Source organism: Vigna angularis, chromosome 3 (assembly GCF_016808095.1).
Source record: "Vigna angularis cultivar LongXiaoDou No.4 chromosome 3, ASM1680809v1, whole genome shotgun sequence".
Taxonomy (NCBI): domain Eukaryota; kingdom Viridiplantae; phylum Streptophyta; class Magnoliopsida; order Fabales; family Fabaceae; genus Vigna; species Vigna angularis.
Window position 1 is genome coordinate 17477421 of NC_068972.1, and position 15033 is coordinate 17492453.

The following is a 15033-nucleotide window of genomic DNA, read 5'->3' on the forward strand; positions in this document are numbered from 1 at the left end:
CCATAACGTGGGCAAAACTAATGCATGAGTTAGTCTTATACTTAGTTATAACGGTGCATGTGATCTTGTTAAGCATTTAGTGAAAAGTCTAAGAGAAAGAGAAGGGATAAAAAATGTACATTGCATATCCAACAGTAGAACCATCAAGATCCAATCAAGTGGTTGATCTTGCCTTTTAAGAAAAAAATTTAAAGTTTATAAAATTAAGAGAGTAAAGAGAAAACAAAAGAGTTTATAAATTCTTGAAAAACAATAACAAAAAAAAGATATACTCCTCGGTTTCTTCGAATTTAATTCTAGATAATTAACAAAGACCAATATTGAAAACATAATTCTTAACTTCTATCTGAAGGAACCTGAAAACAAAAAATTATATAAACAATTAATTAAATAAAATATAAGATATACCTTATCACTAGCATATGTTCAAAGATGTACATTACTTCATTGATAATAGCCTGTTTGAATCATTGTTTGAGTGAGTGAAAATGAGAGGAGGAAAATAGAGAAAATGGGTGTTGTAAAAGCTGACAATAAAAGAATAAAGATCACGAACAAAGGATTTCCTGAGGCGTGTAGATCAATGTCTTTAAGGACTTATCCGCGGTGTATTGCGCAAGCCCCAAGATACAACAGGAACTTCTCATAATTTTTGAGGATTTCAGAACTAGCAAGGATCTCTAAAAAGATAATAAAATAAACCCAGAATATTTTTAGAGAACGAAAAAAAGAGAAAGAATTGAACTAAGGGAAGAGAGAATGAGAGAAGAATAATTTCTGATGATATTTAGGAATGAAAGAAAGGCTCTATTTATAGAGCTAGGAGGGAGCCAATGTGCCTACTAAATCAGGAAAAAATCTCGTGGCTTAAGAAAGACTTCAACAACTTAATCTCGAGCTTTGGGGAAGAGAAAACTCAATCTTTGCATAAGAAATCACCAAGAAGCTTGTGAAACAACATCAACTTTCTAATACAATATGTTTTGCAATATAATATTTAAATTTAAAGCCTCAACGTTTAGAACATTATATTTTACAATATAATATTTAAATTTTATAATAATATAATATTTGTGGTGTATTGCGCAAGCCACCCAGAATACTAGAATGCTTGAGGATCTTAAGAGTTTCAGAAAATGAATGTGGAGGAAAGGTTTAAATCTTAAAAAAAGGATAACGATATCTTTTGACATTGTACGACTGTTAAAATTAAATTTTATATAAAACTAGTTAAGTAGATTTAAACAATATTTAAAAGGTAAAAACAGTTATGTGTGTGTTAAAAAAAAGATAAAAATAGTAATAATTATTTGTATTAATATAAAATAACTCTCTATGAAAAAAAATCATTACATTAATTTTGAGGTCATAGTAAATTAAAATTTAGAAAACGCTAATAACAATAATTATTTAATATAAAATAATTCTCATTTAAGATATAAAAATGAAAAAAAAATTACTACATTTCATACTAAATTAATTTACTGGTCTCCCTAACTCTCACTTTCTAAATCACTAAAGAACTAAAGTAACAGAGAATGAATTATAACATGAAGTGAATTGAAGTAATGGGAATGTAAGTGCAGGAAAGTATCAACTAAAAATAAAATTCAGGGCGATCTTTGTTCAATAGATAAATCTAACTTTAGCTTTTCTCAATTTTAGCTTTCCTCAATAAGACATCTTGTTATAGAAGGTTCACCTTGGAGTCCTTACAGTTTAAATCAAACCTTAATCATGCAAAACTTTAAAAATTCTATTTAACCAAACAAAACCAAGAAAGATAATTCTTAACCTAGAGAAAGATAACACGTGCAGAGAAATTGTAAAGGCTGGAAATGTTTATCAAGAAAAAAAAACTGTGTTGAAACTGTAAAGTCTAGCTTCAGAAAATTAAGAAAATTAAAGAAAATGTAAGAAATTCAAGCTTGACAGAACTATACAAGAACACAAAAGCAATGCAAGAATCAAAAGGGTACAACAAAACTCAAGAACAGAAAGGGTAGGAAATGTAAAGAAACGGATAAATTAAAGATTCAATCAGTAAAAACAGTCAAGATTGCAAAATTGAAAAAGAAATGAAAAATGGCATTTATAAAAGCAAGCATTTCTACAATACAAGCACAAAAAAGGGAGACTTAACCCTGGTTGCATGCGGCTTCAAAACAGGAACCTTGATCACTTCTTGAATCCATAGAAACTCCAGCTCACCCAGGCTGTCCCATTTGAGACTTCGACATTGAAAATAGTTTTACTGGTTCGCACTCCCATGAGACAGCTTCAACCCTCCCACCGTGCTGACTCAGCCTTTGGTTCGATTAGTTCATAATAAATTCAATTTTAGAAAAGGCTAATAGTAATTATTATTATTGTAAAATAACTCTCATTTAAGATATAAAAATGAAAAAAATAATCATTATATTTCATACTAAATTAATTTACCGTTCTCCCTGAGTCTCACTTTCAAAATCTCTAAAGAACTTTCGATTTATAATAAAACTTTTAATCTAAAAATGTAGTTATCTCCTAAAATAATATTGATTAAAAGATAGTTTGTAACATTCCATTTTTAATAATAAAATACTACTAAAATGAATATCACACATATGATATTGGAACTACAATGAGAAAATAAGCTTACGAAAGACAAAGTCTACACTTGTAGAATCATCTGACCTCCCAATCGTTTCACCTTCACCTCGCGGTGGAGCAACTCTAAAGAATGTCTCCCTGAGCTCACATCATTAAGGTGATTATCGCAAAAGAAAAAACATACACAAAGACAAACAACAAGCAAGAGTAAGCTAGATTCAAAACAATTAATTATATTTATATATATAACTATTTAAACAGTATACATAAGGCAAACATATCACAACACAATCATCAAACACTTTATGCAAACACTATCATGAATGGACTGTCCGGACATAGAATGATTGTTGAGCTATGACGAGTTGTACACTAAAAACACTACAAAACTCATCGAAGAACTACCATTTTGTTTCCTTACAAATTTTAATCAAATAACACCTCTAACAAGACTTAAATTATCTCATGACAACACCAAGACAGTTACTTTCTGACCTCAACCTCTCTTTCTCAAACTCACTCATCCAAACCCCCCATTTTTAGACTTAAAACTCAAGAATTTGACCAACCTTCACTCCAACCACTTGAACTTAGTTTTAAACCACCAAACCACTTCACCATACACAATTACAACATCAGAAACATTATAATTTCACACTGTCTAACACTCAAACAGGTCATATAATACTTGATCATCATCCATACACCAAACATATTAATGCAAACATACAATTTTACTTAATTCATGTTATCATACACAGAAAAGTTAACTTTTAAAAACACAAACAGAATTCTAAGCATAGGTCTAACTTCCTTTACCTTAGTTAGAATTACCCCGACTCTCTAACATTGTCGCTCCTTCCGCAAGGAAATTCTAAAAATACCTACGCATCACCAATTGATGATTGAAAAGTGACCCTAAAACCTCAAATTGACTAAGAATTTTAGGAAAAACTCCTCTTTTACATGCAAAGACAGATTTAAATGTAAGATCAAAGACTGAGAATAGAAGGAGAAAAAGGGATAAAAACTTACTTGCTCTATTGCATAAATTAATCGGTGGATAATGAAGACAACTCAGTGATGATCACATAAAAACTTTCTGATTGTCAAACACATGATCGGAGGGAAAGAAATTGTAGAGAGAAGGTAGAGAATTTTAGAAAAGTGATTTCTAGATGATACATTTTAAAATAACGAAACTCGTTTATAACAAAATTATTTATAAATAAACCATTTAATATTAAAATAACCGAGTCTCACTATTTTTAAACTACCACCACTTCTAAAATACCATTTTATGAGATTTTACATAGTTTAGATATATAATTAAATTTATGAAATCTAATTCAATGTGTACCTCATAATTACTTTATATCTTAAATAATCAATTTAATATATTCTTCCAAATTTATCACTAAATCTTTTATCTTTTAAAAAATAAAATAAATTTTTAAATTAATAAACCATTATATCTCCTATCATAATCTTTTCAATATTTTATTATCACTTATTAATGTCTAACTTTAAGAATATCACATATTATTTAACATTACCTAATGTAACAAATATTCTCATATCTGTTTATAGGTAGATTAAATGTGAATATTATATTACACATACCTACATTATTTATTATTCACAAAAAGTTAAAAGTAAACTAAATTTAATTAAAATTAAATTTTAATTTATATTATATTTTTTTGTAATTTTATTAATATTTTATTTTAAAAATTATAAAATATATTTTTAAATATTTACGAGTATCTAAATATATTTGTAAAATATCCACAAATACTTTTTTAATGATATGCGATATATAGAGAGTTGATTTTTTGTTGCAGATTGGATAATAAGTAGACACTATTAATGTCTGATCCGATCCATTGTCATTCCTAAATTCATCTTAAGATTTGTTGTTGCATTGTATTTTAGTTGATTTTTCAAGGTTTTATTTAAAATTTTGAAAATTGAACACCATAAAGAAATTAAATATTAAAATATTTATTAATTTAGGAAGTCAAGATTTACGCATAATTTAATTTAACAATTATTATCAGAAAGTATATATTATGTACATATGTCACCAAAATCATAGATGTGAAGTAATTTTTAAGTGAACAAAATTTAGTAAAAGTATATAAAAAAATAACCACTTATCTTTGAAAGCAAATGTTAGATGATTCTATCATCCAACGTATATTAACACTATTTTGAACGAATTTTATAAGGAAGTATAATTTCTACTTAGTATATGTTAATGTTTTGTAAAAGGGAATAACGCAGAACATTTAATGGTGTGTGGTATTAATGTAGTTAAACCTATACCTAATTCGTTCAACTTTTACATTTAACAACTTTTAAGCCATTATATTTAGATGTTGTTAAGCCATTATATTTAGATTCTACTTTGTTTTAAGTGCTCCTAATCAATTTTCAGGAATAGGTATAAATTTTGATGATAAATTTTTTGCACTATGGTTATTGAATACTTTATTAGAGTTTTTCCTAATCAATTTTCAGGAATACGTATAAATTTTGATGATAAAGTTTTTAGACTATGGTTATTGAATACTTTATCAGAGTTTTAGGTGATATTTTGATTCTCAATTCAAATTCAGCTTTGAATAATATTGTTTCTTTTCATACGACAAAAAGTTATGCTCTTAATTGAAATATGAGAAGAAAGACGCATTTTTCTTCATCTCGGTATGGGATGTTTGTCATAAGAATTAGGGAGAGAAGTCAGAAAAAGGAATCAAAAGGTGGTAGAGAGAAGAACATATTTCATTGATAATCTCTTCACTCACACTCAATATTAGAGCAATGTACAATTGAGAATGTAATTGTGAGTCTAAAACTCATATTGGGTAGAGATGAAAAAGTTGAGAACTTATAAGAAGGAATTCACATAAACTCATTGTTTTGATATTTTGGTTTGAAAGTGGTGTTTATGTGATTGAGCTCATGTCTCGTCGATGTTATGTCTCTTTTGATGATCCTCCCTCGATAGACTTATCAGTGATATCTACGTCAATGATTAATTTGTGGTAATTAGTTTATACGAGTACACTATATTATCTTTGTATCAAAAGTCTTTCTGACAAAAAGAGTAAGTAAGTGTGTCTTATTAAAATGAACGACGGTACAAAAGGAGTACTCATGATTGGAAATGTTTTCACTTGAAGAGAAGTGTATCAATGTGGAAGACATTCACCCTTGAGAGAGAGATTGTTGAGAATGCAAGTGAATCTCAGTCCCCATATTGGGTAGAAGTGAGAAAGTTGAACATCTTATAGAAAGAAAGACGGATGAACCAATTATCTTAAGGTCTTTTTGTTGAAAGTAGTGTTAATCATTTATATAATTAGACTTAAATCTTATTAATATTGTGTCTATCAAATTATTCTCTTCCAAGATACCTATAATATACTAATAGATATTTTATTGATTTAATTGATTACCTTTTCACTTTCAGTCAATGTTAAGAATTGTGAACTCAAATATTTCACCAATCTAATTAGTGTTGGGTACAAACAAAGTCTCACATCGGATAAATATATAAAATACACATGACTTTATACACATAAAATACATCCCTTAGTAAGAAGTCTTTTAGAGTGGTACCAAAAGTAACAATTAGCTCATTTTTGTTTGTTATAAGAGTTATAATACGAAATCTTAATTTACTTTTTATGGGTTTCATTAAGCTACATCAATTTTAAAACCTTCTTGCAACTTTTATTCTATTAGAAAGGTCTTATAAAACTCACACCCTAATTAACATTTCGTTTTCTTTATGTTTCCAAAACAATTTTTGTTTTATTTTATGACCCTCGAAATGACTTTGCAATGACGATGTTATTAACTGTTTTTTTCACTTTCACTTAAAACTACATAGGATTGTATATTGACATTTTATTAATCTAATTAATAGTGCGTTTATTGAGATTATCAAATGAAATATTAGATCTATTAAAAAAACACACAAAATTCAAATACCTATTGTATTATTTCCAACAATCAATCAAGTTATTAACCTAACAATAGCTAAACTAACAAAACAATCAAGATAAATAACAACAAAAAATATATATCTGGAAAAAATAATTAAATATAAATCAGGAATTTCATATTCAAACGTTAATAGGCAACTTCTTATCTTGGCTTCAACATGTATTCAATAGATTTATTTAATCCCTTTTTTTTGTTAGCGATAATAAAATAGTCAGACAAGTTTATTTATTAATCAATTCCAAAACAATCATTAATATGAAAATCTTTAAATATTATTACACCTATTCAACATAAAAAAAAGTTAGTATTTTTATTTTTTTTAAGGAAGTGTATAATAAAAAAGTGAAGTGTCCATATCTCATTAGTCGTTAAAAAATGGCCTTTGGTGTGCACTAGGGCTACCTATCTGAACCGGTTCCATCCTTTTTTTCTTATATCATTCGGTAATTTCATTTTAAAATAGTATTTATTAATATTTCACCATGTAATTGCCATAAATAAACGCACTATACTTTAGTCCATTCAGAAAATGATTTCCCAATCATCGTCATTTAATATTACTTTTTTTGTCACCTAAAGTTTTAAAGAAATGAAAGTGTGGTCTTACTTTAAAATTATAAAGTATATAATATATTTAATTATATAAGAGCAACATTCATATTCATCTTCATCAGCCTATAAAGAAAGAAATTGAGAGGTCAATTTTGCCAACCATGGAAAGTGAAAATATCAATCAACTACTGCGAAACCCGAAGTGGTTGGTGACATTATTTTAATCAAAACGAGACATTTCAAATACGGCATCTCACCCCACTTGGTAAATCACGCGCCAACCTACGAGCGTACTGCAACGCAAACAGTGAACAAAGGAATAATCGGAATCAACGTAAAAAGATACTCATATCTTAGAAGAAAAATGAGTTTTTAAAGAAATATAATCGGTTACGTGTAAGTGATGAAAAAAGTATTATGAAAAAATAAAATACCTTAGAAATTTAGGTAAATAATTCAAAAAGAAATTATATAAGAAAGACTTTTTAAATAAAACAAAACAAAAGATTAAAGATAATAATGCCTTTTTTATATTTATTATCAATTTAAAAAATTGTTTTAATATTTTTAATAATTTTATAATACAAAAAGTCACAACAACATTCAAATCGAAGTAAATATATTGATTTAGTTTAATTTGATCCAAAATGTATACTAAATTTAAATCAAATAAAATCAAACTACCTTTAATTTAATATTTGGCTCTAACGATTGTTTGATAATCGAACTAAAATGAATTGTAGACAGAGATGCATATAGACCAAACAACTGATTAAAACAAAATATGATAATTATTCAGCAGTAACACTTAAAATTATTATTTTGGGGTTTGTTTTTATAAGAATTAAAGTCAACTATTTTTAAATTAGGAATGAAAATAATCAGCTGATCTTTTTAAAAATATATGTTTAAAATTGTAAGATAAATTGTTCAATTCAACTTTGTATTTTAAATTTAAACACGTCACACAATATATCAAATTAGCAACATAAAGTTTATTCATTTTGACTTAGCTAATTTATTGACAATCTGATTAAACATAATATTATTCTAAAAGAAATTATATTTACAGTATTATCTAATTAGTTAAGAGTAAATAATTTCATACTAACAATTTATCAAGATTTATAACTTTTCTTTTTATTTAATGATATAATTGTTTATTACTGAGCAGGCTATAAATAAGAAAGAGGAGTTGAAGTTTGTTCAGTTACTTTATGAGCTATGTTATCAGGAGGTTATTTAAAATATTTTTTTCATATAATTTTTGGATATGTATTTGTTGTTTTAATAAAATGTTTCTAATGTAGAAATGTGTACTCCTAACAAAAACGTGAATATATGGAAATAATAACAAAATGTAGAGTCTAACAATAATGCTGAAGTACTTTGCAACTGAAACAAACAAGAATCCGTCAAAAATGTATTTCCTGCGTGATTAGTTTATGAATCTCTTCGAAAACAATGAAACACGTTTACGTTTCATTTTTATATCTCGAAATATATATTTAACTGACTATACACTATTTATTATGTAAAAATTAAAAGACCATTTCATATTATTATCATAGAGAGGATAATAAATTGATAAATTCAGGAGAGGAAAAGAAAAAAAAAAGTTACTTTGCAACATTCACATTATTATAATTTGTAAATAAGTACATTATATTTGTAAGAACTATTAATTAGTTTATAGATTTTTTTTATTTAATATGAATAAATTTAAAAATGAAATAAAAAACCCATTTTCAATATCGATCCAAAAAAATCAATGAGGGCCACAATGGTTAACGAATATGGGACAACCACAATCCATGACGGATACTCTGTCCTAAATACAACACATACTCCAATTTGTAATTTCAAACACAATATCGATACAAGCAAATACATTCAGAACAGCAAACACAAACTTAAAAATTAAAACCCACGCACACCATCACTCGTAAACACCACCATTCCCTTAATTTATTTGTCAACACCAGCAATAATTAAACCTAACCACCGGAAGACCTAATTCAATTATGAAGCAAACAGTCCTTCAGTTCCATGGAGGAACATGTCCGGCGACGCCATCATAGGGTGGGGGATCTGCCAAGGATTGAAGAGAAGGTCCGGAATCTGCGGGATCTCGACGGAGAGGTCGCCGACGTCTTCGGCGATCTCGAGAATTGAATTCAGAAACCGCAAACGATCGGCGAGCTCCATTGTCCGAGCTTTGAGGATGTCGTTGGCAGCTTCCATCTCAACGTACGCTTCCTCCTTCGCCTTTATGCTCTGCGCCAGATGTACGTTCTCGTTTTGCAATCGGCTCGCTTCTTCGGTTAGGTTTTCCAGCTGCTTCTGCTTCCGCATCCGCGATCTCCTCGCCGATTCGCGGTTCGACTCCATCCGCTTCCTCTTCCTCTCGTCTACGGCCGGATCTCCTCCCTCCGACGATCCTGAACTCGCAGGACGTTGAATCGAAGCCATTGAATTCGCAATTGGTGGTTTTTGCCAAGGTTAGGGAAATTAGCGTTTTGTAGATCTAATTAATTGTCAGAAATTCGAAAAAATAGGGGCTGCAATGAAGAAGCTAGGAGATTGAGAGGGAGTTCATGAGAAGACGTAGAACCAGTAGAGGAAGACGACGGAGAAGGAGTGGAGGAGACGGATTCGACGCATGGGGTTCGCCAGGGTCATAGAAATTCCGTAAACATTTGATTTCGAACAAGGTAGAAACAAAATAGCTTGATCGAAGATAGGATATAGATTATGAAGACAAAAAAGGGGGATTTGGGTTAGGTAGAAGAATCTGGGGAAGGTGAAAAGGTTTATCCGAAGAAGGTTTCAATAGGTGTAAGAGTTAGGTTTTATAGAAAAAATGTGGGGTTAGGTTGGGGTGGAAAACGTGCTAGGGTGCACTAGGGTAGGAATAATTAATTGAAAATTTTGATTCTTTAAGAGCTTAATGACAACGCGTCACAGCTGGCGCCAACGTGACGACTGAGAAAGAAACAGCTATTTTTCTTCCAGAGTAATTGAAAAACATGACTACAACTAGGAAACGCACATTTCATTTAAATATCTGCTGTATTTTCAATTAAATTATAAAAACATTTTCAATTCAATCCTAACCTTAATGGCCAGAAAATAAAAACAATTTTCCTATCTACTTACTTTTTTTTTATAAATGATTTTATATTAAAATATTAGGCATGACTATTTTTTATAAATTAAATATTTAATTCAATTTTAAATTTTTTATAAATATCATTATTTTTAATCGAACTTTTATTAAAAAATTGTTATATTGAAAATTATACTTTTAATTGAGTATATATTTTATTTTTTGTTAATTATACTGTATGATTAATATTTTATTTCATTATTTTGTCCAACATTATCGTCTTACATAAATCACGATATAAGTATATATAAATTACAAAAAATTACAATCCCTAATATATGTAAAATAATGGAATATTAAAAAAATTAAATTGAAAAATACAAAGTATTTAAATATTTTGTAAACTAAGAAAGTTTAATAAACTTAAATTAAAATACTCCATTTGTAAATTATTGTAGCATGCTTTTTTAAGCTTAAATTAAAAGCATTTTATATATTTAATCTAACATTATTAATGATCGTCGCATGCTTTTTAAAATTATATTTTAAAATTTAATATAAATTTATTTTATTTTATTAAAAACATTTAAGTTTGAAAATTTGTACACAAAAACAAACCAAATATACTTTTAATAATATTATCATATTTTATCGTGTGTATTTAAAAGTTCATAATCCATTCGGCATATTTTTTATAAGTTATTATCGTTTTTTAACTATTTTTACATGGATGTAAATTCCATGCATTACTCTCGTAGTTACGTAGTTAGTGGAAAACTTTTCTTCCAAATCACTCTATTTTGTTTTGCTTTCAAACTTATTTTCTAACCAATATTAGTTGAAAAAAAAAATCCTCCAAATCACATTATTTTGTTTTACTTTTAACTTATTTTTAATATTTAAAATATCAATAAATAACAAATTTATATTCAGTACAAAAATAGTTAAGAAAATTAATTACGTAAGCAAAAATTCAAAGAAAATAACTTAAATTTTTTTTTAGTTATGAATTTGGAGAAACAATAACACAAATAATAGAGCATATTTAAATTTGGAGATGTTTATAACTATTTGAAGAGTCTGGTCAAGTGAGAAAAATTAAATTTACAATATTTATACGTTGTTTTGTCTTGTAATTATTATTTGTAATTTGCATGTGTTGTTAGAAAGAATTGGGGATAAAATTAGTTTTTATTTTTAAATATGGTTTAGTATGTAAAATTGATGTGATATTGTGTGAATTGGATGATAATTATATTTGAGTGGTTGTGATTTATTGTAATTTGTTTTTGTGTGTAAATGAAAGAATTGAAATATGAGTAATTAAGCAAATTTGTATAAGTCTCATGGTGTGTAAAACTTTTTTGAGTCAAAGCACTAAGGGGAAAGTATCAAATTTTCAATTCAATAAGTCAAATTCCCTCTACCACATCATTCTTTTTTCTAATTTCTAATACAATGTTGAGCAGCAACAAAATGGTGTTGAATGCTAGTTCTTTTAACAAGGTTTGAAAGCATTTTAACTCGACATTAAGAGTCAAAATGTACGTTGAACATTACTTTTTGTGAATACTTTGACACTCCAGAATATGTCACTAAGTGTCAGAAAATGTCGTTGAGTGCCAGTTTTTGCAAAAGCTTTGGTGTTGAATGCCACCATTGATGTTAATTTCGTTGTTTGTTCTATTCGCTCTGTAGCTATTTTTTGTAGTTTTATTGGTTGACATCATTCATGTTCATGGCTTTAATAGTTGATGGATTTATTGATAAATATGCATGTGTGTAATGATGTGTGAACCTACGATGATGATTGGCCTATTAAGGGATATGAGCATTGTATTTGGTGTAATTTCAGGGATCTTGTATGGAGATTCTATGGTAACATTCTTATAGTGTATGCATTGAGATGTATGAATTCAAGTAAGAAGATATTCTTACACTCTAATAATAATTTACACTTAAATAAAGTAGAATGTGTTACATGGCAAATAGTAGCAGGGGCTTCGAGTTTATGAGCTTTTGTTTGGCCTAAAGCGTGGAAGGGATTAATCTTAGGTGTGGTATGGTGAAATCCATTAACAATGGTTCTATACAACAATAAAGGTCACTACAAGTGTACGCCTCTAGTGAATTTAGTGCTAATGCATGTATCCGAAAAATTAAGTGTAGAATAGTATTTTATTATATAGTTTATATCTAGTGGATTGTTTGGATTACATTGTTTTGTGATATAACATGATTTATTAATATATGATGTTTCTTTTTCAAATTAGTTTACCATTTTATGTTGTTTGTTTTGTATGTGTTTGTTTTTTTTTCTTTTGTAATCATCACCTTCTTGGTGTGAGCAAATGAAAATGCAAAATTTAGATATATTTCTTAAAAATAGTTAAAATTGTCATGAATAATAAATAGTGCAGTTTTTGTTAGTTTAGTATGATTATGTAAATGTCATATTTCTATAATATTTTTTTTTTAGGAATGTATTAAAATATTTTATACTATGAATTATCTATTTTAAATATTATTATGAAAGATCTCATTTTATTAGTTTAATATTATTAAAATGATATATTACAAAAATTAGCTAAAAACAATTATAATTTATAAATTAAAATTCTTAAAAAAAGAAGTAATTAACTATTGTGTATTAAATATCTTTGTATTAATTAAACTAATAGATAATGTATTAATGTTACATAATACATTCATTAATTTTGTGGGTGCGTGTTTATAATTATATTTACTGTTGTTATTTTATGGGTGCAGTGTTTATAATTTTGTTTTTTTATTTATTTTTATTATTATTATTTCATTAATTGCAACCTATTTTTATTCATTTATTGTCATTAGTGAGGTGTTTATAACTCAATTTTATTTGTTTAATGTTATTATTTTTATTTTATTGGTGAGATGTTTATAACTTTATTTTTATTTATTATTGTTATTATCTTATTAGAAGGGGTTAATAATCTCATTTTTATTTATTTATATTATTTTCATTTATTTAAAGAGTGTCTTTAACTTCATTTTCATTTATCTATATTTATATTTATATTTGGTGAGGTATTTTTAACCTCAATCTCGTTTTTATTTATTTACTTTATGATTAAACTATAGAATAAGTTTTAATTTCTAATAATTACTATATATATATATATTATATGATAAATAAATATTTGATTTATTATAGTTGGAGGTATAATTTTGAAAATTTAAATGAATATATATTAGTTCATTTATCCTGATTAGCCACTATTAAATAATTTTACTTTGAGATTTAAATGAGTAGATTATTAGCTCATTTATCTTAACCAACTACTTGAGAAAATTTATTCGAATCTTTATAACGGTAATATAAAGTGAAATTAATGAATTCATCAAGAATTTATGGTGTATTATTTTTATATGATATGAATTGTTTGAATTAAATTAATGACAATAATGTTATATGTATTATGATTTAATGTCAATTGGTTATCCCTTGTGTCTTCACCTATATAATGACTAAACTATATACATTAGCAAATATAGGTGTAAATGCTAGAAGAATAATTGGATTAAGACAAATATGACTATTTTCATTTGTCATTTGTAAATATTTGTAATACGATATATTTGTATTTTGTTTTGTAGAAGATCTTTTGAATTATAATGTCCTTATTGTTTAAAAACTTTAGACGTTACATTGTTCATCCTCTAAGTTAAATCATTCAGTCGAGGAGTTTTAGGAGGAGTGTTCTCATGTGCAATACCATGCTATTTGTAATAAGCACCAAAGGGTCCATGATACTCACCACCATTGTTAGTACAAATGCGTTTCAACTTTTTGTTTGATTGTTTTTTCAACCAAGGCACAAAATTCTTTGAACTTCTCCAATATTTAGTCTTTTCTCTATAAAGTATATACCTCGAGTTTCTTGGAAAAATCATCAATAAAGGTAACAAAGTAAAGTGCACCACTAAATGACTTTAACTTTAATGGACCACAAACATCAAAATGTACCAATTCAATTAACTATGACTTCCTTAAGGAATGATACTTCTTAAAGAGAGGAATGATACTTTTTAAATGATACTTTGGTTTCTTTATCAGCCATGCAGTGAGAACATTTCCAACTTTGCACTTTTTAATCCCAAAAGCATGTCCATTTTAGGTAACACACTAAGTCATTTTTCACTTGTATGACCAAGCCTTGGATGCTACAAAGATGCCTCTATATAAATAACATCCACACTGTCTTTAACAACCAAAGATTTAGTCTAATACACTTTAAAGTTTTTCTTCCCTCTGGCCATAACCAAGTTACCTTTAGTTAGCTTCTATTTATCATAACCAAAGTGATAATCATAACCATTATTACCAAGCAAATGCATAAATATCAGATTAAACTGAACACTTAAAGCATGTTTGACTCCTCTGAATAATAACTACACTCCCAATTGATTTGCAAGCAAATATCACCAATACCAACAACCTTTGACAAACCATAATAACTCATCTTTAACATTTCAAAATCACCAGAAGTGTAAGATGTGAAGAACTTCTTCCTCAATGTAACGTGCAGTATGACACCATTATCAATAATCCACATGCTTTCATCAAATACAAGATTAACTGACTCACAATCTAGAAGAAGAATAAGATCACCACTTATAGTATAGTGACACGATTATCATCATTATCTTTTTGCTTGTCTTTGTTGTCCTTTTTCCATCTAAAACAATACTTTTGTATGTGCCATATTTTATTACAATAATAA

At 27.6% G+C, this 15033-nt stretch overlaps 1 protein-coding gene across 1 annotated transcript; it reads right to left on the reverse strand.

Moving 5' to 3' along the window:
• Positions 1-8890: 8890 nt before the first annotated feature.
• LOC108324992 (bZIP transcription factor 53) lies at positions 8891-10153 on the reverse strand. The gene has a single exon (XM_017557964.2). The coding sequence runs from the start codon at positions 9631-9633 to the stop codon at positions 9184-9186; it is 450 nt and encodes a 149-aa protein (XP_017413453.1). The 5' UTR covers positions 9634-10153; the 3' UTR covers positions 8891-9183.
• Positions 10154-15033: the final 4880 nt, after the last annotated feature.

What these genes read in the sequence shown, in the direction of transcription:
- LOC108324992 (XM_017557964.2), bottom strand. Translation starts at nt 9,633, where the DNA reads ATGGCTTCGATTCAACGTCCTGCGAGTTCAGGATCGTCGGAGGGAGGA.